At 25.1% G+C, this 22,741-nt stretch overlaps 4 protein-coding genes across 7 annotated transcripts; 2 read left to right on the plus strand and 2 right to left on the minus strand.

Moving 5' to 3' along the window:
- Positions 1-3,628: 3,628 nt before the first annotated feature.
- LOC122856611 (UDP-N-acetylglucosamine--peptide N-acetylglucosaminyltransferase 110 kDa subunit) lies at positions 3,629-17,142 on the minus strand. Of its 4 annotated transcripts, none has more exons than XM_044158327.1 (10): positions 15,602-15,860; positions 15,389-15,539; positions 15,059-15,302; positions 14,907-14,975; positions 11,685-11,881; positions 7,874-7,963; positions 7,617-7,797; positions 6,942-7,544; positions 5,209-6,554; positions 3,629-5,140 (listed from the first exon to the last, which is right to left on the minus strand). In XM_044158327.1, exons 1-10 carry the CDS (start codon positions 15,783-15,785, stop codon positions 4,957-4,959), a joined length of 3,249 nt encoding a protein of 1,082 aa, XP_044014262.1. In that variant the 5' UTR covers positions 15,786-15,860; the 3' UTR covers positions 3,629-4,956. The 4 variants fall into 4 exon arrangements, with proteins under 4 accessions (XP_044014262.1, XP_044014263.1, XP_044014265.1 ...); XM_044158328.1 differs by lacking the exon at positions 15,602-15,860 and adding an exon at positions 16,739-17,142 and having other exon boundaries at positions 3,631-5,140; XM_044158329.1 differs by lacking the exons at positions 15,059-15,302; positions 15,389-15,539; positions 15,602-15,860 and adding an exon at positions 13,107-13,219 and having other exon boundaries at positions 3,632-5,140.
- Positions 17,143-17,307: 165 nt separating this feature from the next.
- Positions 17,308-18,394, plus strand: LOC122856612 (nucleoside diphosphate kinase-like). Its single transcript, XM_044158331.1, has 3 exons — positions 17,308-17,558; positions 17,763-17,864; positions 17,986-18,394. The coding sequence occupies exons 1-3, from the start codon at positions 17,430-17,432 to the stop codon at positions 18,223-18,225; spliced, it is 471 nt and encodes a 156-aa protein (XP_044014266.1). The 5' UTR covers positions 17,308-17,429; the 3' UTR covers positions 18,226-18,394.
- A 1,338-nt stretch (positions 18,395-19,732) lies between these two features.
- LOC122856615 (nucleoside diphosphate kinase-like) lies at positions 19,733-20,718 on the plus strand. The gene is made up of 3 exons (XM_044158333.1): positions 19,733-19,966; positions 20,107-20,208; positions 20,328-20,718. The coding sequence occupies exons 1-3, from the start codon at positions 19,808-19,810 to the stop codon at positions 20,553-20,555; spliced, it is 489 nt and encodes a 162-aa protein (XP_044014268.1). The 5' UTR covers positions 19,733-19,807; the 3' UTR covers positions 20,556-20,718.
- On the minus strand, positions 20,459-22,174 carry LOC122856614 (60S ribosomal protein L9). Its single transcript, XM_044158332.1, has 3 exons — positions 22,099-22,174; positions 21,656-21,802; positions 20,459-21,455 (listed from the first exon to the last, which is right to left on the minus strand). The coding sequence occupies exons 2-3, from the start codon at positions 21,791-21,793 to the stop codon at positions 21,021-21,023; spliced, it is 573 nt and encodes a 190-aa protein (XP_044014267.1). The 5' UTR covers positions 21,794-21,802; positions 22,099-22,174; the 3' UTR covers positions 20,459-21,020.
- Positions 22,175-22,741: the final 567 nt, after the last annotated feature.

Below are 22,741 nucleotides of genomic sequence, written 5' to 3' on the forward strand. Positions count from 1 at the left end.
ATACATTTTGATGATGTCTGATGATGCAAATTAACATGCGCGCAAAGTTACTTGAATAATAAAATATTATTAAGACAAAAAAAAAATGATTCGCAAAAAATAAAAATATATTTCTCAGTATAAAATTTGTACAAATAATCCAAGGCTTTTAAATAATTTATGTCATCATCAGTCTTTTCATTAACCATTTGACATTATAACAAAAATTAACAAAATAAAAAACAATGAGTATTTTTTGCACTTGTGCAATTTTGTTGCCAACTCATATTTTCAAGTGTTGTGTTATTTTTTTTATTTTTTTCATTATTTTTTATCCTTGTTTTTCGTATTAATAAAATGGACAAATTGAAAAGCCGTGTAAGTGAAAGAGAAGCTTCGCCAAGCTATTTTAAAATGCTGATGATAAAAAAAAAAAATATAATAAATAAATGAAAGAAAAATAATATAAAGAGAGTATAAACATAAAAGACTAAAAATATAAAAAATGAAAAATAAAAAGACAAGTATAATAAGGCTGTCTCTAGACTAGTCGTAACATTTTATCAGGGTGACCCTTTGTTTTGTCGTCTTTGTATCTGTCGAAACACACCCTTGATTATATTTTGTATTTTTATATTTTTATTATTTTTTTATTAGCCATTAATCATTCTCAATTTCCATCAAAATTCTTTAGCCACATGACATTCTTCTTGATAACTTTTCAATCATTTGACTGACGTTCGATTAAATTCCTTTTTTTTTTTTTTTTTTTTTTTTTTCATATCATCAAGTAAACGAGTTGTATGTAATATATTTAAAAAAAAAAAAAAATTTTATAGTATATTATTGCGTAAATAAATAATATTTTATAGAGAAAAAGTTGGTTATTTTCCATTTGCAATAAAAGTATAGAAAAATCATTTGGAGTATATTTATCTGGCACACTGAATCTCTGTGCATTTATAATTATTATGTCGTTGCAATGATTATTACTTTACTGATTATTTTACTCGACGGTTTATTACATAGGCTAGTAAACAAAAAAACCTTGACTCGTTCACACATTAATAAACAAAAAAAAAAATTAAAAAAATAACTACATGCAATTACGATATAAATTAATTGTTTTTGAATAATTAAAATTATTTATCATAATATTACAATTTAAAATAATAAAAATCTTGTTTTTAATATTAATTTTTTTTTACATAATAGCATAAAAAAAAATAAAAAACAATATATATCAATTTAAATAATTAATTTCAATTAAAATAAAAATTCCAAAAATAAAACAATAAATATTACGTTAAAAGCTTCAACAAAAAAAATAAAAATAAAAGTTTTATCGTATATATTTCTCCCTATAACGACTTGTCGAAATATATTTTATCGGAATGTGATATGTTTGCTGTTGTAAAAAAAAGAAAAAAAAGATTATACGCAGAGAGTAAATCGATATAAGGGGCACGAGGAAACAAACAAATAAAAATATAAAAATAAAGTACTCACATACACATATATATATTTAGACAAGTAGTTGAAAGATGCTGGGTTAAGGGTTGTGTTGAGAGTATGAAAAGAAAATAAATTTAAAAAAAAATAAGGGTAGCTAAAAAGAGAAGGTGATGATGATGAAGAAGAGACAACTCAAAAAATAACTAGAGCGTCAACAATGACTCTCCTTTTTTTCCATTAAAATATTATTATTATTTTTTCTCAGCAACATTTTAAAATATATATATACAATCTAATTATCGTATGTATATTATTTTTTTTCTTTTTGTAAATGCTTTAATTAGTCACGAGGTAAATAAAGTGTATCGATCGATGTGTGTGTTGTCATGGCTACCATGCCACTGCGTGATTATTCTCATGTATGCAACTGATTATTTATGTCAAGGATTCAAACACTACTTAAATGTTAATGTACATATACCTATCTATATACAAACATATGTACATGCTGTTAAATACCACCCCAAGTTTATCATAGAGGACGCACCCTTCATCATATCCTTCTTTAACTCTTTTTTTCGTTTTTTTTTTTTTTCTACTATATGTATTTTTAAAAACCCCGCCTTGCGCTAAAATTTTTGCGCGCATTTGGGGCCCATGAAGGGGCTCGAGGGATTGTTTGAATATATCATGACCTTCTTTGGAATATACCGCATTATCATGGCCCCATTTTGACCCACTTTTTTAGCCTCGTCTATGTTAATCAATAAAATTTCTAACACCCTCAAACTTTAAGCTTATTCTTCAAAAATATTTGCAAGTAAATTATACCAGTATTTTGACGAAAAAATAATATAATCAATGAACTTTTAGATAGACGCCAAGATGCTTTGAAAAAATAAAAAATAGAACTACATAAATGGTCTGTCCTTGATATTTATTCCAATAGTTTTCAGGTCCATCTCTTTTCCAGGTAAAATAAAGCCCAAGAATTTTACTGCGAAACTATCCCAATACTTTTTTTTTTTTTTTAATTTATATTTTATATATATTCATTTATATTTTTTATATTTTTTTCTATATACCACCATAAGAATGACTAATACAAAAATAAAAATTTATCTTGTTCTTTTATTCTGACTCTTCTTGTTATTTTTATATAAAAAATAAAAAAAACTTTTTTTATTTTATTTCCTCTTTTTTTTTCCAACGAAAGATTTATCGTTGCTCAGGAAGAGAGTTGGTTTTTTGACCAGGGGGATGAGTTAACCATGGGTCTTATAAAGTCTGTGAGAAAAACAGATTTTAAAAAATGAAAAAAAAAAAATATATATATCATAATTTAGTTTAGTTGTTATTTTATTTTTTTGGAGTTTGATGATAAAAAAGGAAAAAAAATATATGTAGATTGATGAAATAGGATATATGTGATGTAACAAGTAAATTTTGTGTATGAGAAAGTGTGTGCAACATGGGTTGATGGTTGAATAAAAAAATAAAAAAATATACATAAATGAAGGGAACTGCGGTTGTAAATTTTGGGACGATCAGAGGTCATACACGTGGAGAGAAAAGACCAAGGCGTCCCACCACCACCATCATCATCATCACTTACATGTGATACCTCCAAACATAATATGCATGTGTTTAAAAAAAAAATAAAACTTGTATTTAGACAAACCAACAAATTATTTAAAAAATTTTCATCAAGTTTCTTTTGATTTTTTGAATTATAAACCAAAGAATTCTGTCATTCATGCAGAAAATATAAAATGTTAATATTATTCTACTTAATGTATTTAATTTAAGCTGATTAATGATAAATAAATTAATTAAAATGTTATATTTCTCACGAACCATATACACGCATCAACGAATTGGAAAATTTTTTAATTTCTCAAGTACACAATCACTTTGAATGCAAACTTTTAATTATGGAAACGCCCTTTTAACATTATCATTTTATTTAAAGAAAAATAAATACAATTAATGACAATGAAGGATGTTAATTAATGTCGAATTAATCATTGTTATTTTATTGATTGATTGAATAATATTTTTAAAAATTTAAAACATAAAGAAAAAAGTAATAAAGTGTTAATTTATTTTATAATACCATTTGTGATAATAATGATGATAAAAAAAAAAAAAAAAAAAACAATAAAAATTAGACCGACTATATGACCGGAAAGAGAAAAAAAAAATAAAATAAATAAAAAGTGCCAACTTGTGTGTTTCTTATCAGTTCTGACGCGGCAAAGAATGTGGCATTTTTTTTTTTTTTTTAGCCTTGCTATTTATAATGTCTTGATGATAATTTAAAAAAAAAGAATTGTATATATTTTTTTTATGATGTATTTAAAATATTTAAGTGTAACTTTAAAGATACAATTGTTATATTATTTTATATTTAATTAAATAGGTTTTAATTTAATGGTTTATAATGAAGGCATCTTTTCATCAAGTATATTACAAATTGTTTAAATTAATTTATCGCTTAAATTGTCAGCAATTCAAATGAAAATATTTATCTAAATTTTTCTTGCAATTTCTATGGATATAATTACTCGACAATTGCTTGAACTAAAATTAAATATTTGCAGAAATTTAAAATGGTTTTTTAACTTGGAAAAAAATTGTCGAGAAATATTTTCATATTTTTTTGTATAAAATTGACAGTTAAATAAATTAATAATTAAATTGTCTAAAAATTTACGAGTATTAAATGATAAGTAGGAAAAAAAAAAAAAAAACAACGAAATTTTATTTATTTTGATAATTTATATACTAGATTTAGATTTACACCAGCTATTGTTATTTTTGTTGCAGAAAAGCATCAATATTTAAACTAGTGATACAACGTATGTACAGTTTCATTTTTAATCAATAACGAACATTTTTTTTATACAAAATTTGTTTTAATTATGATTAAAAACAAATGAAAAATATATATATTTTTTCTTTTCCATAAATTCAAGAGAAAAAAAAGAAAATAAACTAGTATTTTTTGAAATTAGCTTAAATTATCAAAGTTACAAATGATATATATTTTTTTTACAATACGTATTACAAATTAAATAAATTCATAAAATTTTATTTAATTTAATAATATTTTATTATACAAAAGAGGAGAAACAGAAAAAAAAAAAAAAGAAAATGATTCGATTGATATGTCAATCGGTTGTCAATGAATAAGCCCTCTCTTATTTAACCGATGGATTTAATATTTTATATCAATAAATTGACAAGTCATTTGTAAAATTAAATGTAGTTTTAAAAATTCATAAATGAAAATAATTATTAACCAGTGCAATAAAAAGTAAACAAGAATAAAAATAATAATAAATCCATCGTATTAAAATTGTGAATTTTTTTTTTTTTAAAATCAACAATATTAATTGCTAATAATAATGAATTCTTATAAAATATTTATTTTTGTATTTTATAAATGAATCAAGAGGTAAAACAGTCGAATCATTTATGATTTATATTGTTCAATAATAATAATAATAATCATAATACTTATGATGAAATCATTTTGTGTTCAGAATTATCAATAGCAGCAACGTGATCTGGTTTTTCACCACGTGAATATTTTTCCCACATTTTTTTGTACAACATTTCCATTCCTTGTGCATACATTTTACAATCAAATAGTGGACTTTCTGATCGTGCTTTCCATACCTTGACACGAATTGCTTTTAAGCTAAAAAAAAAATATAAAAAATAAATAAAAATTGAATTAAAGAAAAAAAAATAATAATTACAACTTACTATTCTTTGTCATTTCCTAATTTAATAGCAATATCTTGATACTCTTGTTTGGTTCTTGCAATTAATTCAGGACAACCAAGTGTATGTAATTGACTTGCAGCAACTCTTGATGCTAATGTTTCACCAGGTAATGTAACACATGGTGTACCAGTCCATAAAACATCCATACTTGTTGTATGACCATTACATAATGGTGTATCAAGACAAACATCAGCCAATTGTCCTCGTCTAACATGTTCTTCTTTAGCAGCAACATTACTAAATAATATTCTACCTGGTGATAGACCAAGTTGTTGTGCTGTTGCTTGTAAATTTGGTTCACCAACTGCTGGAAAACGTAGTAACCAAAGTACAGAATTTGGTACATGTTTTAATATATATACCCACATTTGTAATGTCAATGGATCAATTTTATATAATTGATTAAAATTACAATAAACAACAGCATCTTCAGGTAAACCATATTGTTGACGTGTTGTTATAACAATATTTTGTGGTACTTCTTCACCAGTTGCTGTTTTAGTATTTATTGGCATTGATGACATTCCATTTTGTACAACAACACCATTAACTGACATTTGACCGTGTCCAGCAGCAATCATATTTTCAATTGGTGTTGTTGTTGGTAATTCAGCAACTTTCATTGATATTTCAAGTGTTTTATTTTTAGAATCAGCAACAACTATTTCACGTATTTCTTTGACCATTGTATTTTCAATCATTGGTGATAAATCAGTTGCATTTATAACAGCAACATTATCAGCAACTTTACCTTTCATTGATAATTTATCTGATAATATTAAACGTTCTTTTAAATGTGGAAACATTTGTTTATGATCACCAATAAAATATGTATGTGGCATATAAGCTAATTTTTCACTGTATTGACTTTCCAATTCAATTGGTGATGTTATTTCATCTGTTATAATATAATCCATAAAACTAGCACCAGATGTACCTGGATAACCAAGCCACATAACTTGTACTGGTGCTGGTTTTAATGCAAATATTTCATTTCTTGCACCTTTTGTATAGCCATTCATGTTAACTAATATATGAACACCATCAGCATTAATACGATCAGCAGCTTTACCATTACATGGTATTTGTGATAAATCAATAAAATGTTCAGCTTCACGTGCTATTTTTGAACGGAAATTTGTTCCATCATCAACACTCAATGCATAACAAAACACTTCAATATTTGATTTATCATGTAGGCCAGGTATTGATTGCATCAAATGACTTGTTGGATGATTACCAAAATCAGATGATACATAGCCAACTTTTAAACGTGCACCAGCTTCTATTGGATATTTATATGGTCCTTTGTGTAAAATTTGAATCTAAATGAAAAAAATAAAAAATTAGCAAAAAAAATTACATTTCAAACTTTTTTTGTATTATTTAATAATAAAATAATTGTATGACTCATGACTCTCGATGAATAGTTAATTATCTATTTACCGAAATAACTTCAAGTCAACATTAATCTTGCACAAACTTTAAAACTATCATTGTTTATAATTTCCAATGACAATTGATCAAATTGTGCAAATTTTTCTATTGAAAAAATGAATGTCAGTGTGAGTGTGTTCTTGATGGGAATCGAACCAATGATTTCCATGGTCAAAGGCAACAACCATAGCCACTTGGCCACTATCCCCATTCATTTTTACAAGCATAAATAAATTTAACACAATTTTTTGTAGCATAAAAAAAATGATTATTACCTTTTCAATGCATAAATTAGCATGACGAGCAGCAATGGCTTTTCTAAAATCATGTGATAATGGATAAAGCATTGAATGATGAGGATGAACACTTGGTAAACGTCCTTTATCAATTTGTTCAGCAACAATTGATACAAGTTTTTTCATTCTAGCTTCATAATCAGTCCAATCACATGCAATTTGTAAACAATGAGCAAGATTACAATATGCATCTGGAAAATCTGGTTTTAATTTTAATGCTGTTCTGTATGATTGTATTGCTTCTGGTATATTACCAGAATCTTTATGTATTGATGCTAAATTTGAATGTGCATCAGCAAATGCTGGATTTATTTGTATTGCTCTTGTATAACATTGTAATGCACCTTGTATATCTTGCATTTCTTTAAGTGTATTTCCCATATTTGAATAAGCATCAGCAAATGTTGGTTGTATACGTATTGCTTCTTTATAATGCATCAAAGCTTCATTTAATTTACCCTGTTGTTGTAATACAGATGCAAGATTACTATGTGCTGCAGCAAATTCAGGAAATACCTCAAGTGCTTTCAAATACAGACGAGTTGCTTCTTCAATGTATCCTTGTTCTCTTTTAATATTTGCCTGTTAATTTTGATTTTAATTTATTATAAATTATATACATTGTATATTTTATATTATTAATAATATAATTACCAAATTGTTTAGGGAATCAGCATGTGATGAACAAAGCTTGAGGGCTGTATTATAACATTCCTCAGCTTCCGAAACCTGACCCTTTTCCTTGAGTGCATTAGCCAAGTTGCAATATGCATCAGGAAAGTTTGGTTGTAATTCAATTGCACGACGATATGTGTCAATTGCCAAATCAATAAGACTACACACATAAATTTAATAACAATTAACAAATTTATCATTAAATTATTTAATTTAAAAATTATTTATTTATTTACCCTTGCTCGTAATAAACACAGGCCAAATTTCCATGTACAACTGCATTGTTTGGACTCAAATTTAATGCTCTCAAGTAAGCAGCAACGGCTCTGTAAATATTTTAAATTAAAAAAACAATAAAATAGTTAGTATTTTTTTTTTTTTTATTATCAAGATTAGAAATTTTCTCTGGGGTTAAACATTGCATGCAATCTCAGTTAAAATGTTTTGATTGATCAAAGCTTATCAGTATTAAAAAGTGTGTTATACACACGCAAATTTAAATGTACTTATTGACCCATCTTGTAAAATTTATAAACAATATTTTTAAATTTAAATATTTTAATGAGGTTAAGATGTTATCAAGCTAGACCTTTTAATCCAAGATTTAAGCCACGCAATACACCCAGTTGGCACAGGATTTGCAATAGTATTTTCAATTTGTAAACGTAGAGAGGATGATATTGAGCTTGATGGTGATATTACAGTGTATACAATAACACACTGGTACTCCATTCCTCCATCTCTCTTCACCTCAGAGTGACAATTTATTATATATATCAAATTATTTTATACCAATTTATAAAATACTATTTATTAATTTCGGTTTTTTTTTTTTACTATTAATTATGACCCTGCTAAGCAACAATTTAAATATTTAAATTTTAATCAGTCTTTTTTATTATTATCATCAGAATTTTTTTCTTAATTATTGTGCCAGTTTTATTTATTAAATTGTTTATTGGTTTATCTTCTTGTAGATATTTTAAAGATCTTGGAGAAAAAATTATATTGATCGATAATCACACGGTAAAAATTTCGTCACTTTATAATTGAGGAAAAAAAATATAAAAAAATATGTAAATATAAAAATTCAAAGTTTATAGTTATGGTTAATAGTCACGCACATAAATAATTATTAATTATTAATTATTAACATTAATTTTTAGGCATTAAACAATCACTTGAATAATCTTGATAGTTTAATTTTTCTTAAATTTATTTTATCTTGTTTAAAAAAAAACTTTTAATCATTCGAATAATAATGAAATAATTTAATTTAATTATAATGTTATTAATTGTAAATTTATGCTGACAATATTTATCAATTTAAAGAGCAATATTATTTTAATTAAAGAAAAATTTAAAATTGAATTAAAATCAGATGGAAAATAAATTGAAGATTTTTTGTGATAGTAAAGACGAAGAGAGAAGAAAAAAATAAAATAGAAAAGACAAAGTAGCAAAATAAAAAGTGCCAAGGATATAAAAAATCCTTTTTTAAAGTTTTTTTTTTGTGTCAGTGAGATACGATGTGTTCCGGGTACTATGAACTAAACTACTGACTCGATGTGGCGTTTTTCAGTGGGTCTCGGACAAACCGGCGTCGGCGTCGTTTATACCTTCCTTCAATATTATTAATAAAACTAAAATTTATATATCAAAATAAAAACAATGATTTGAAAACCAATCAATTATTAATATTACAAATTGGTTAAATTTTATTCTACAATTTTTTAAACATTATTTTATCAAGATGTATGCATATGAATTTGTAGCAACTCTTGTTGGTTCAAACCAAACGTGTCTTATCATCATTCGAAACTTTTGCCATAAATTATTTTCCTCTCTCTCTCTCTCTCTCTCTGTTTTTGTTAAAATACTTTGGAGAATAATCATCATTGTGATATGATAATTACAAGGATTCTCTTTCATCAACAAAAAAAAATAAATAATAAATTTTTCCATCAAATGGTTGATTTATTGATGCAATTTTAAAATAAGTTTTTGTCATTATCATCACGTTTCAATAATAATTTTTGGCATATCGATCTTTAAATTTTCATTCAATGTTTATTTGCTCATGCGCTTTTATTATGCGTATATTTTTAATAATCATAATTCTTGATTTATAAATATATATGCTATTTCCTTTTTGCAATATAATTTTTTGTTCTATAAAATTCTGCTTGTGATTCAAGAGCTTCAAGATTTTTCATATAGTTTGTCTGCTTTTTTTTTCAAATGAAAAGAAAAACTTTTTTACTTAGCTTTGACTGTATGCTTAGTTGATTATATTTCTTTTCAATTTAAATTTTTTCTTTGCCGAGAGAAAGAGAGACGAAAAGTTTTAAAATTATTATTTCAAGACAAAATGAACTTAATAATTCAAACTCAATTGTCGATGCAAAGACTAGCACACTTTGAAAGAATTAAAATATCTTTGATATATTTTTTTTAATCAATATCTATCAAAGAATTTAATATTTTTTTTGTTCTTTACTTTTCAACAGAAAGTAACAAATGAGGTAGAAAATTATTTTTAGTTCAAGCTAAAGTTCAGAAGCGTCTCATAGAAGTGAAAAATAAAAGTTTTTTTTCAATGAAAAGAGGTCACCAATGGGATCAACCTGAGTCCATCAAAAAGTTAGCTGATAAAAAAAAAGAATAATACATCCAAGTGCTAAATAAAATTCAACATAAAAAATATAAAAAGAAATTTTAAAAAAATGTCGAGTAAAGACTTGTTAAATGCATGTTCAATAGTGTATCTTTATTTTGCTCTTGAAATTTTTTTACGATAATAATATATAAAGGAAAATCAACTCATGAAATTTAATAAAAAAAAAAAATATATATTGCAAAGCTAACAGCAAGTCACAGTGGGTGTGACAATTGTGACGTTTCAGACAACGAGGCACCGAGAAATAAAAATATTCCACGATTTATTTGCAGAAAAAAAATAATCTAAAACAAAGTTGAATTATTCTCTAGACTTGTGACAAAATAAATGGATTTTGTTTTGTAAATTTAAGTGATAAATTTCATTTTATTTGATAAATTTTATTACGATTAATTTGATAGTAAAATTTTATGACGAAGGACACTCGATAATTGTCTAAATCGAATCATTCAAGAAACTTTAAGTTAATTATTTTTGCAACGTTTAGTATATTTTTAAAAAATTATTACGTTAAAAAAAAATAGAGGAAATTAATATTAACATCAAGGCATAATGTCATTTCGCTAAAATGTATTTTTTTTTTTTTTTATTTATGATTTATTCACGAGTCAGGATATTATTAATCAACGTTTATTTTCACGGTCATAGTAACAAATATTAAACTTCAAAGTTAATCATAAAGTGGCTCTATAAAAGTCACATTTTATATCACTTTAATATCTAAAAGAAAAAACTTTTTAAAATTGTTTTTTATGTTGAAATTACATTTTTTATTTCAAACAATATCTCAGTTGTGGGATATAAAACAAAAAAAAAAACAATATCTGGAACAAACATCCTGACATTCTCTAGTAAATTTCAGGTCTTTATTATTTGTTTTTTTTTTTTTTTTGTGAAAATAAAAAATAGGACAATTGACGAGGCGTATAAAGTAAAGAAAATAAAAACGATAAAAAAAAATATATAACGTCAACAATATAGACAGTCAATTCCAATTGAATTGACAAGAAAAAAATGTTTGAAAAATAAAGGCGATGGTCTGGTGATAAGCTAGCTTGGTTAAATCAATAAACAACAAGCCCCAAAAATAAATTCAATTAACAAATAATAAATAGTTAATAAAAATTTACTTGAAAAATAATTTTAATAGAAAGAAATATTCAACGAAAAGTGTTGTCATTTTTAAAAAAGATAAATTAAAAAAAGCCCCCAAAAAATTATAAATTTCATGAATAATAAATAATTATTATTTAAAATTTAAACTTGAATTATCAATATTAATTTTTAAAATAATTATAAATCTTTGTTAGTATCGAAAAAAATGAATTTTTACTAAATGAATAATTGAAAATAGAAAATAAACTGACCTGTCAAATATTCTTGCCTCTTTAAGAACATTTCCCAAATTAATATATGCATCAAGAAAATTTGGATCAAGTGCAACAGCTTTTTCAAAATGATGAATTGCCAGCCATATTTCACCTTGTGCATTAAATACACATCCAAGATTGCTCCAAGCAACAGCAAAATCAGGACGAGTCTCAATCGCCTTCAAGTAGCAAGCCTAAAGCCAGATAAATAAACATGTTAAATTTTTTTTAAATATTCGCGATTATGAAATTAAATAATTACGCGCCGCGCATATTTATTTTTTTCAAATATTTTTTTTTTCTATTTTTTATTTTTCATATATTTCGTCCAACCTCTGCACGTTTATTTTTCTTCGCAAGCGCAATACAACATTGCAATGTATTCATTATCATTGTTATCAAACAATTTTATTATTATTTTTTTACTGCAAACACAATTATTCATGTGCAACACGATATTATTATTTTTTCAATTTTATTATTATTTATTTCATCAAATATTTAACATTTTATTGACTACATTGCAGTGTGTATTTTCAATAAAAAAAAAACAAAAGCTGGGTAAATTGCTGCTGGATGTCCTCCCAAAATAAAATAAAATATTCTAAATTTTCTTTCATTAATTAAACATTAAAAAAAAAACAAAATAAAAATAAAAATCAACAATAAAGCTATTAAAAGCTACATGAAAATAATAAAAAATAAAAAAATCATAAAATTATCTCTCCATTTTATTAATGAAGATGTTTCTTTTTTTTTTTTCTCATACAATATTTCTAAGAGAAAAAAAAATTAAAATAAACTAATATTATTATTATTATGACCGATGTAAAATTATATATTTTGTAATAAATTTCAGGAAGGACTCTCCTGGGATTGTAATTTGAAAGATGTGTCAAGACGCGCATGAAATAATCACACAAATGTACAAAAAGTTGCTGACAAATCTCCAAAATGCGTCTGGTGGATTTGCCAGCACACTCAATAAAATAGTATATTAATTTTTCAAATATAATCAAATAAATAATTAACAAATTTATTAACAAACAAAAGTGTGATTATTTCAGAAAATAGCAATTGAGAAATTCGCGCATAAAAGAGGTGGACTGCACCATAAACTGTTAAATCCATACCTAAAAAAATACTTGAAATTAAAAGTAAAAAAAAAAAAAAATAAATAAATAAATAAAATAAAAAAAAAAAAAAAAAGGTGAAAACCATTTGATCGATCTCAGGATAACATAGCTATTTAATAATTTGAAGGAGTTGGGATATTGATTTTTTATATTCTTCATGAATATTTACTTACCGAGCAAATTTATCACAAGTTACATACAAAAAATCATGGATCTTGTTTTTTGGAGTTGAAATTTGAAAAGAAAAGGAGAGGACAGAGATCGATCTCGGGAGCTACCTTACCTCTTGGTTGTACCCATCTGGTGGGTCCATATTAGACACCAAGTGTATACCGGCAAGTGTATTATGGTGATCCTTCGATGGGTTGGATAACGACCATTGTCCATGATCCCCTCCTATATTCGATTATCAAACCATTTTAAATAAGACGACTTTCTACTTCTTTTAAAAATACCTTCATTTATATATTTTTATTCATTTTTTTATATCTCATAATATATTTTTTATATATTTCAAACAAATTTAATTTCCTAGATGATGCTTTTTTTCTTTTGTCAATTACAAAATAATGATTTTAGTATTTTTTTAAAAAATATTTCAGCATGCAAATACTGATGACATTTATTTAAATTAAAATGAACCGATACAATTATTATTATTATTTTTCTTTTTTTTTTGTTAAATAAATAAAATATATTTTAAGGAAAATAAAAAAATAACAACAACGCGCCAGTGAGCCCTCGGGAATGGTCGATGCAGAAAACTTCCTATCAATTTTGGTAACACCTTTTAAATTTAACAAAAAAAAAGCTCGTTCATTGATTTTAATTAAAAAAAAAAATATACCAAAATTTATTATTCGTAATTTGTTTATCAAAATTATCCAATTATTTTTAAATAAATGAAAGAGCTTTTTTTTTATTCGCCAGCGCCGCGCAATAATGCAGAATACTTGAACAATAAAATAGATTAAAAAAAAAAAAAGAAGAATATAATGTAAATAATTTAAAAGCTTTTATAAAATTTATTTAAATTTTTTTAATAATAAATATTTGTTCAAGTAAACTCGCGCCAATATTTGCCATGTTGATGATAATAAAAAATGAAAATTTATGTTTTTTTTAATAATGATTATATGATAAACAATTGTGAGTGAAAAAAAATCATGATGATGATGATGATGAAGATGTACTTAAAATCTAATGATCGCTGCGTTACTGCTGATCCTATTTTTATTCATCAAAAAACATGAAATTTATATTTAAAAATATTCAAGCATGCATATTCAATAACAAGTACAAATAGGATCAATTATCAGTCATCATACACGTAAAAGCAACATTCATATTTTTATCAAGCAATAATATTATAAAAATTTATTTAACAATGATGCTTTTACGTCGCGCAATATTGCTTTAAAATTCATATATTTTTATTTCCTCTTTCATGTTTGTTGCTATTTTAAAATACAAAATTTAATCAACTGCATAATAACCAACATTTTCCTTTAATTAAAAACAACAATAATAATAATTTTTATCAATAGCAACAACTTGTGTACAGAAAATGAGGAAAGAAAAATATATAAAAAATAAATTTTTCAAGTATTAAAAATACCCAGTGTGTTGTCTGCAATAAAAAAAAAAAAAAAATTTTAAAAATAAAAAAATATCTATTAAAGTTTTTCTGAAAAATAGTATATATGTATAAAAATTTTTTGATTATGTATTGTATGTTTTGTTGATGATTTTTTTGTTGTAGTAGTGAACGCTGCGCATAATAAATTATCAAAATAAAATATAAAATAATAGCTGGAACAAAAAGACAGGTAGCTTTCTGCACGAGCAAAATATGTGTATAATATATATTTTTTGTAAAAAATATATAAAATTAAAAACAAATGCTCTACACACTCCTCAAGAACTGCACCAGCAAATAAAATAAACATGTGTTTTAAATGAATTGATAATTCATATTTAAATGAACACATGTCATTGAAAAAAATAATAAGATGAAGAAGAAGATGAAGAAGATAAAGAAGATGATGATAAAAAATTTGATAGTGTTCGATCAAACACTTACCTTGGCTTCATCAAGTCTGGACAATGCTTTCAATAGATTACCAAGATCGCTGCGAACACAGTAGAGATCCTGTTGACAAAATAAAAATCGAAATTAAAATCAAATTTCAAGGTCAGCCAGTTTATTGTCTTGACAATGAAAATATTACTAACTGGATTATACTGGAGAGCAGTGACATAAGCTGAAACAGCTTGTTCCATATCACCAGCAGCAACTAGAGCAGCTGCTAAATTAATATATCCATCAATAAAATCAGGCTTCAATCTAACAGCATGTTTATAATTTTCTAGAGCATCTACTAATTGTCCACGTTCTTTGTAAACATTTCCCAAGTTACTGTATGCCTCGGCCAACAGTGGATTGTGTTTAATAGCAAGAGTACTATAATGAGCTGATCTAAATTAACAAATAATTAGTACAATAATTAGTATAGCAATTATAAAAAATATAACATGTATTTATTTTCATTTTTATAAACGTACTTTTCAAGTTTACGACATTGAAAATGTATTGATGAGAGTAACAATAATACTCCAGTATTATTTTGTTCCTGTCTTAATAATTGCATACAATGTTTTTCAGCATTTTCATAATCACCAGCTTGATACTCACGATGAGCAAGTTCTAGAAGCCCTGAAAAAAAAAAACAAAATATTAAAAATAACTATTATATAAAAATTATAATTATTATTTACAATTATTATCATCAGTGTTATTGCTACTTGTTATTTCTTTGTCTTGTGATATGTAAAAAAAATTTGATCCAAATTCGAAATGACTTGGTGAAATAACACTACTTGTTTCTTGTAAAATTCCATAATTATTATCATAATTACACACAGCAATTACACCACTATTATTTATTGTTAAATCATTCATTTTTTTTTGGTAAATTAAATATTAGGATGATGCTATTTCAAGTCTAGCTTTGTCAAATAATGAGCAAATACTGTTGTAACCCTGTTTGGGGGGGTTGAATGTAAGCTGATATATAAAAGGTAAATTGTAATAAAAATCAAGAGGGGAACTACACCAGTTGTGTGCCCATCAACATCAAGTACCCTGTCGCAAATTAAAAAAAGCAATTAAATAATTTCAGCACCCTTTTCAACAAATTAAAATAATCAAACTTGAAAAATCATTATCAACAGCTATTTAAAGAGCTATTAATTTATCAAATAAATATTGTAAATAGAAAAAGAAAAAGCAGAGTTAAAATGATGTTGATTCGAAATCATCAACAATTTCGAAATCAATAGTTACATCCCTGATAAAAGGATATGTGTAACAAAGGGTCTCAGGATGAGAAAGCCCAAAGGAAAATAGGCTTGTTGGCAGATGGAAAGGTTGGCCAGTGGAATATTCCACAGAGATGGAACAAAAAATACATGTATAACAAGCCAGAGGGGAATATTAGGCGCAAATCGCAATAGACAAGAATAAAATATACAAAATGAGAGAGACATGAAAATTTTAAAAATAAAAAAAAACATTGTTCTAGATGTAATTTAATATATTAATATTTTTGTTAATTTAATTTACATGACGATCAATAACAAGCACGTGTTTCAGCAAGTTGCAAGTACGCAAGGTACTTGTTCCAAAAAAAAGAGATCAATCTTTATGTAATTTTTTTTAATTTTTAAATAACTAATTTGACAAAAAAAAAAAAAAAATCGATAATTATTAATGCAACTCTTTTTTTCAACATTTGTTTAAAAAAAAAAAAATAAATGTTTATTATTTTTAAATAAAAAAATTATTAAAACAATTGATATATTATTTATGATAAAAATAATGGTAATTTGTTGATAATAATTTAGTCAACTCACCGACAGTTGAAAGTTGTGGCATTTCACTCATTTTTAATATGACATTTGCACCTGGTATTTGTTGATGACCCTGCGCTTGTGAAGTTTGCATGATGATGATGAATTTTTATTTTTAATTCGCAGAAATATACGCAAGCTAAAAGTTAGTTTTTTTTTTTTTTTTTTGTTTAAGTTTTTTGTCAATAAAATAAAATATTATTTATAATTTTTTTGTGATTTATTTGTTTGTTTATAATACACGTGTATTAGCTACGTCAACAATATCTAATTTTTGTCTTATTTTTTTGTCAACATAGAGAGAAAGAAAGATTGATTAAACACGAATTTAATTGCAATGAGATTTTTTTATTTCTCGTTACACTTGCTAACCAATATACGCCATTTTAAGATATTATTAGTTTACAAATTATTCGACATCTTTTAGTGGCGCTAGTTTTTCTTTTATTTTTTTTTTAGTATTTTTTTAGTATTAATTTAGCCACAAGTGGCGTGATAACCGTGTTTATCAACCAATGATATTTATTCTCTAGTTTTTCCCTATTAAATTTTTTGACCAATTAAATAACGAGGACGCCTGGATGATAGCATCATCAAAAACTAACTTCCTCTAAAATTTTAATACATCAAAAACCGGCAGACCACTATTCAGTTTGTTGAAACTTAAATTAATATAACAAAAAAAATCATTAAAATGGCTGAAAACAAAGAAAGAACTTTCATCATGATCAAACCCGATGGTGTCCAACGTGGACTTGTTGGTAAAATCATCCAAAGATTTGAAGAAAAAGGCTTCAAACTCGTTGCCATGAAGATGGTCTGGGTAAGTTATCACCATCTTGATAGAACCTATCATCACATTCCACGTGGTCAATTATTAATTTTTCCAATTTCATCAACAACAATTCAATAATCATCCATTACATTGTCATTTTTTTGTTTATATTTTTGTTAATATGACATGTACCATCAAGTGTCTTTAATTGTTGATAAAAAAATTAATAATATTCATTTGTATTTTCTCCAGGCATCTGAGGATCTCTTGAAGGAACATTATGCTGATTTATCAAAACGTCCATTCTTCCCAAGTCTTGTTAAATACATGAGCTCTGGACCAGTTGTTCCAATGGTAATATTATCATTATTATAATTACGTAATATATAAAAAAAAAGATAAGCTGATTATCAGGAGTGAATCCTATCAAGTTGTGTTACATAATATTAATGGAAATTTTAATTTGTCTTTGAAGGTCTGGGAAGGTCTTAATGCTGTCAAGACTGGTCGTGTTATGTTGGGTGAAACAAACCCAAAGGATTCAGCACCAGGTACAATTCGTGGTGATTATTGTGTCCAAGTTGGTCGTAATATCATTCATGGTTCTGATGCTGTTGAATCAGCAGAGAAAGAAATTAAATTGTGGTTTGGAGATGAAAAGAAATCTGAAGTTGTTGACTGGTCTGCATGGGCAGAAAAATGGATCTATGAATAATTTAATTGTTCCAAATCAATAAACTTCCATAAAATGTTTTTTTTTTTCTCTTATGACTTGTGAGTCATCAGTCATGAGAGATTAATATGATATAAAAATAAAATCATTGTTTTGTTTCATTATTTTTTTAATGTAACATGATCTATGTTATTCATGACAAATAAATAATTTCATTCCTATAAATTATTGTGTCTATTTGTGTTGTTTTACTGATTTAAATTTAATAAATTATATTTATTATTTACTGAGTAATCAAAGAAAAATTAGTATTTTTTTTTTACTTGTTTTTCATTAAATAAATAAAAGAGTAGACGTAATTTAAAAAAAAAATTAAAATAACTGTTTATATATATTTTTGGTAATAATAATAATTAATTCATATTTTTAATTATTATTTTATTTTAATTATAGCAGCTGTTGAAACAAGGTGAAATTTTTTATTTTTATTTTTTTATGCAACGTGGATAATGAGTCAATAATTAAAGTCAATAATTTTTATATGAATTTAGATGGAATGATTATTTAAAAATTGTATTTTTATTAATTTCATGATTGCAGAATTAATTTTTTTTCATAAATTTAAAGCTATTTTATTTTTTTTCTAGCTAATTTTGCTAATGAAATATTTTTAATTATTATTTTTTTTTTTTTAGCTTTAAAATTAATTTTTCTATTACTGACCTTTTTATTTCGATGGCTTTTAAATTTTTTTATCATTACATTTGTCAATTTAAAAAAAAAAAAAACACTATTTAGAGAATATTGTTGGTAAATTTAATGTTTTTTTTCGATTCCAACAGATTGATTAATTCAAATCGAAATTTGAAAAATAAAATCCACCAATAAGTCGATGAACCTTTACTAAAAAAAAAAAAAAAAATACAAATATTTTGTTAATTAATAATATAACTGCTATGTGTCATGAAAATAATACCAGAAAATAAATTAAATTTAAAAAACACAAAACACCTTATAAGTGATAATTGTCTTAATAAAGTCTTGTAAATAATTATTGTCAATCAAAGTTATCGTTAAAATAGACAAATACACTGGATTTTCTTGTTGACATTCAGAGATACGATAGCAAAGATGATTGCTGATAAAATATGTCATTTCGGGGTTGAAAAAACTTTTAATTAAAATGGAAAATTTATGATAAATTTGATAAGACAACAGATTGAATATAAATAATAACACAAATGGAAAAATACAAAAATAAATTCTCATTAAAAAAATAAGAAAATATACAAAATAATAATAACAAATTGTCATTTAAAAAAAAATACATTTGTAATAATAATCAGCAGTATAAATAAAAAATATTTTTATTTAATATTGTTGGTTGAAAGACCTCAATAAACATCAACAATCCAACACAATATATATTGAATGTGCCAGTTCAAACAATAATAATCATGAAATAATTGATATGATAACGATAAAAAAAAATAATAATACCTTTCAACTTAGTATATAAAGAATGGAATTATCAGTATAAAAATAGTAATAAAAACTGGATCATCAAATTAACATCAAAGTTATTAAATTGAAAATTAGTTTGTAAATAAAATCAATCTTAATCATGGCTGAAAATGGAAAAATGACTGTATCAGAAAATAACAATAAAGAAAAAACATTGATAATGGTCAAGCCAGATGGTGTACAACGTGGACTTGTTGGTAAAATAATTCAAAGATACGAAGAAAAAGGTTTCAAGCTTGTTGCTATCAAGATGGTTTGGGTAAGTCTTTTATTTCTTTTAAATTAAATGATGCATCAATATGGAAATGATGATTATTAAAATATCCAAGACATAATTCCAATTGATTGAACATCATCATCATCAAGATGATTTATTAATTTATTAAATTATATTTAAAGCCAACTGAAGAACTCGTCAAGAAACACTATGCCTATCATTCAGAACAACCATTTTTCCCAGCTCTTGTTAAGTACATTTGTTCTGGTCCAGTTGTTGCAATGGTAATTAAATTTATCATGTATTATTAAATACATATATTTTTTAAAAGATAACAAATAATAATTGTCAATATTTAAACAAATGTTTTTTATACTTATTTTTTTTTTTAAATTAATAAAAGGTCTGGGAAGGATTTAATGCTGTTAAAACAGGACGTATCATGCTTGGTACACATACTGACTTTGCACCTGGTACAATCAGAGGTGATTTTTGTGCTCATCAAATTGAGAAAAATATAACTCATGGATCACATGATCTTGAAGCTGCTAAGATGGAAATTAAATTATGGTTTTCTGATAAAGAAATTATGAATTGGACGTCGTGGGCTGAAAAATGGATTTACCAGTAAATTTTTCATGTTTTTTTGGTGAAAAAAAAAAATCGAATTTATTAAAAAAAAAAAAAAAAAAAAAATGCCCAAGACAACGAAATAGATCATTTAAGAATTATTGTAGTTATTTAAAACATTGTGTTCATATTAAAATAAGCAAATAAAAATTATATAAAGCTCATTTTATTTATCTTCATTTTATTTATTGCTCTAGTTTGTTGATTGTCAATTTTTATAAGCAATTATAATCCACCAGATTAATTATTTTTCAATAAATTATTTGAATATTTAGTCAAGTCTAAAATATATTACTAGTCAATTGATAAAACGAAGAAATCAAAAATCAATAAATTATTAAAAAATTAAAATTAACAAGGTAAAAAATAGTTTAAAAAAAAAAAAACTACTATTATTTGTTTTTATAATTTCTTTAAACTTTATAAAGATTTTTTTACACATGTATATTTTTTGAAAGTTTGTTTATTAATCATCATCTTGGACAACAGTTGTTTTTTGTGATACATATAATCCATCCAAAAACTTTCTGATATCCTTATTTTTAACAGTTGTTGACTGTTGAATGAGGGCTGCTGATCTTGAGACATCTTCAAGTGAGTTACCTTGAATAATTAACTCTTCCTTTTGTTGAGTTGAGTTTGATACAGTAACACCTGGTGACATTTTAACACGACGAATGTACTTCTCTCCAAGGAAATTTCTAATTTCAATAACTGTGTTGTTTTCAGTGGCAACACAATTAATTGGGAAATGGGCATATACTGCTCTCATCTTGTAAAGGAATCCCTTGGTGACTCCCTTTAACATATTTTCAATGTGAGAACAAACTGTTCTTACAGCAGCCAACTCTTTTTTAGTTCCAAACCATTTTTGGACTTTCAAGGTTCTTGGACCAACCATCTGTAACATTAATCATTGACAAATTTAGTAAACAACATAATCAACAAGCAACAATATTTATGTTATTGGTCTTTTAAATTAATACAACTCAGATATGATTTATCACTGAGTCCAGTGAAGGGGAATCCAAACAATATCATCATTATTATCATTTTAATTAACATGTTATGCTCTCAATTATTGAAATTAAAATTACTCACTTTAATGTCAAGAGCCAAGTGCTTGAAGGATCTCTTGAGGACACCTCGGGGTCCTTTAACAGTCACCAAACGAGATTTGACTGTAACAGTCAATCCCTCTGGGACTTTGACAGTCTGTTCACAAACAATTTGCTTCATGATGAAGATCTGTAATAAATAATTATTTTAAATTAGTTAATTTATTATTTAGTACTATAAATTATAAATAACACAATATTTTATTCCACGCGTTCAACACATTCTAAAAGCACTCTAAATAAGGTTATGCGCCCGCATTGAAATAATTTTTTTCTCATTTTGCCATAGAAAATAATAGAAAAATATCACTTTTTAATTATAAATTTAATATCGATGATAATTGCACTTGATCTATAATTTATTTATACATAATTTTCACTCAGATTAATATAGATTAATTAAATTATTAAAACGACATTATTTACCTGACTCAGCTGAAGGAAGCTGGTTAAAAAAAGAACAAGAGACGAGGAGACAAGAGGGAAATATGAGCGCGGCCATATTGCGTGATATGGTAGATGGCTCTATTATCATACAATAAAAGCATCAATATTAAACGCGCCAAAGTTTCAAATATTTTTTAATTATATCATCAATTATTGAACAATATATAAATAAAAAATCAATTAATAAAAAAAACATTAAACGCAGAAAACAAAAAAGAAAAACATCAAGTTAAATCATCAAAATTATAATTAAAATATTTAAAACAATTTGAAATAACAAGTAAAATTTTATTTTCATTTGAATTTTATTTATTAATTATTTAATTAGTAAATATACTTTGTTTTATACATGGCGTAGCGAATCGCGTATCACAAATACAATTAAAATCTATTCTTAATTTATTAATGCCGTTACTTGTTTTATTAAAAAATTATTTCAATCAATTGGTAGAAATATATGAATAATTAGTTCATTTTTCATTTTCATTCTAAATTAAAAAACAAACAAACAAATAGTATAATAATTATATTAAATTATGACATTGTTTTATTATTTTAATTATTATGCTAATTACAATATTTACAAGTTGAATTTTTCATGTTTTATTATTTAATTTAATAA

The sequence above is a fragment of the Aphidius gifuensis genome, linkage group LG5, assembly GCF_014905175.1.
Source record: "Aphidius gifuensis isolate YNYX2018 linkage group LG5, ASM1490517v1, whole genome shotgun sequence".
Lineage (NCBI taxonomy): Eukaryota > Metazoa > Arthropoda > Insecta > Hymenoptera > Braconidae > Aphidius > Aphidius gifuensis.

What these genes read in the sequence shown, in the direction of transcription:
- LOC122856611 (XM_044158327.1), bottom strand. Translation starts at nt 15,785, where the DNA reads ATGAATGATTTAACAATAAATAATAGTGGTGTAATTGCTGTGTGTAAT. An exon ending in CAATGTCGTAAACTTGAAAA is followed by an intron (nt 15,303 to 15,388) that starts GTACGTTTATAA and finishes TTGTTAATTTAG; the next exon opens with ATCAGCTCATTATAGTACTC. An exon ending in CTAATTTATGCATTGAAAAG is followed by an intron (nt 6,555 to 6,941) that starts GTAATAATCATT and finishes TTTTTCATTTAG; the next exon opens with ATTCAAATTTTACACAAAGG.
- LOC122856615 (XM_044158333.1), top strand. Translation starts at nt 19,808, where the DNA reads ATGGCTGAAAATGGAAAAATGACTGTATCAGAAAATAACAATAAAGAA. An exon ending in TTGCTATCAAGATGGTTTGG is followed by an intron (nt 19,967 to 20,106) that starts GTAAGTCTTTTA and finishes TTATATTTAAAG; the next exon opens with CCAACTGAAGAACTCGTCAA. An exon ending in CTGGTCCAGTTGTTGCAATG is followed by an intron (nt 20,209 to 20,327) that starts GTAATTAAATTT and finishes AATTAATAAAAG; the next exon opens with GTCTGGGAAGGATTTAATGC.
- LOC122856614 (XM_044158332.1), bottom strand. Translation starts at nt 21,793, where the DNA reads ATGAAGCAAATTGTTTGTGAACAGACTGTCAAAGTCCCAGAGGGATTG. An exon ending in ACTTGGCTCTTGACATTAAA is followed by an intron (nt 21,456 to 21,655) that starts GTGAGTAATTTT and finishes TTAATGTTACAG; the next exon opens with ATGGTTGGTCCAAGAACCTT.
- LOC122856612 (XM_044158331.1), top strand. Translation starts at nt 17,430, where the DNA reads ATGGCTGAAAACAAAGAAAGAACTTTCATCATGATCAAACCCGATGGT. An exon ending in TTGCCATGAAGATGGTCTGG is followed by an intron (nt 17,559 to 17,762) that starts GTAAGTTATCAC and finishes TATTTTCTCCAG; the next exon opens with GCATCTGAGGATCTCTTGAA. An exon ending in CTGGACCAGTTGTTCCAATG is followed by an intron (nt 17,865 to 17,985) that starts GTAATATTATCA and finishes TTGTCTTTGAAG; the next exon opens with GTCTGGGAAGGTCTTAATGC.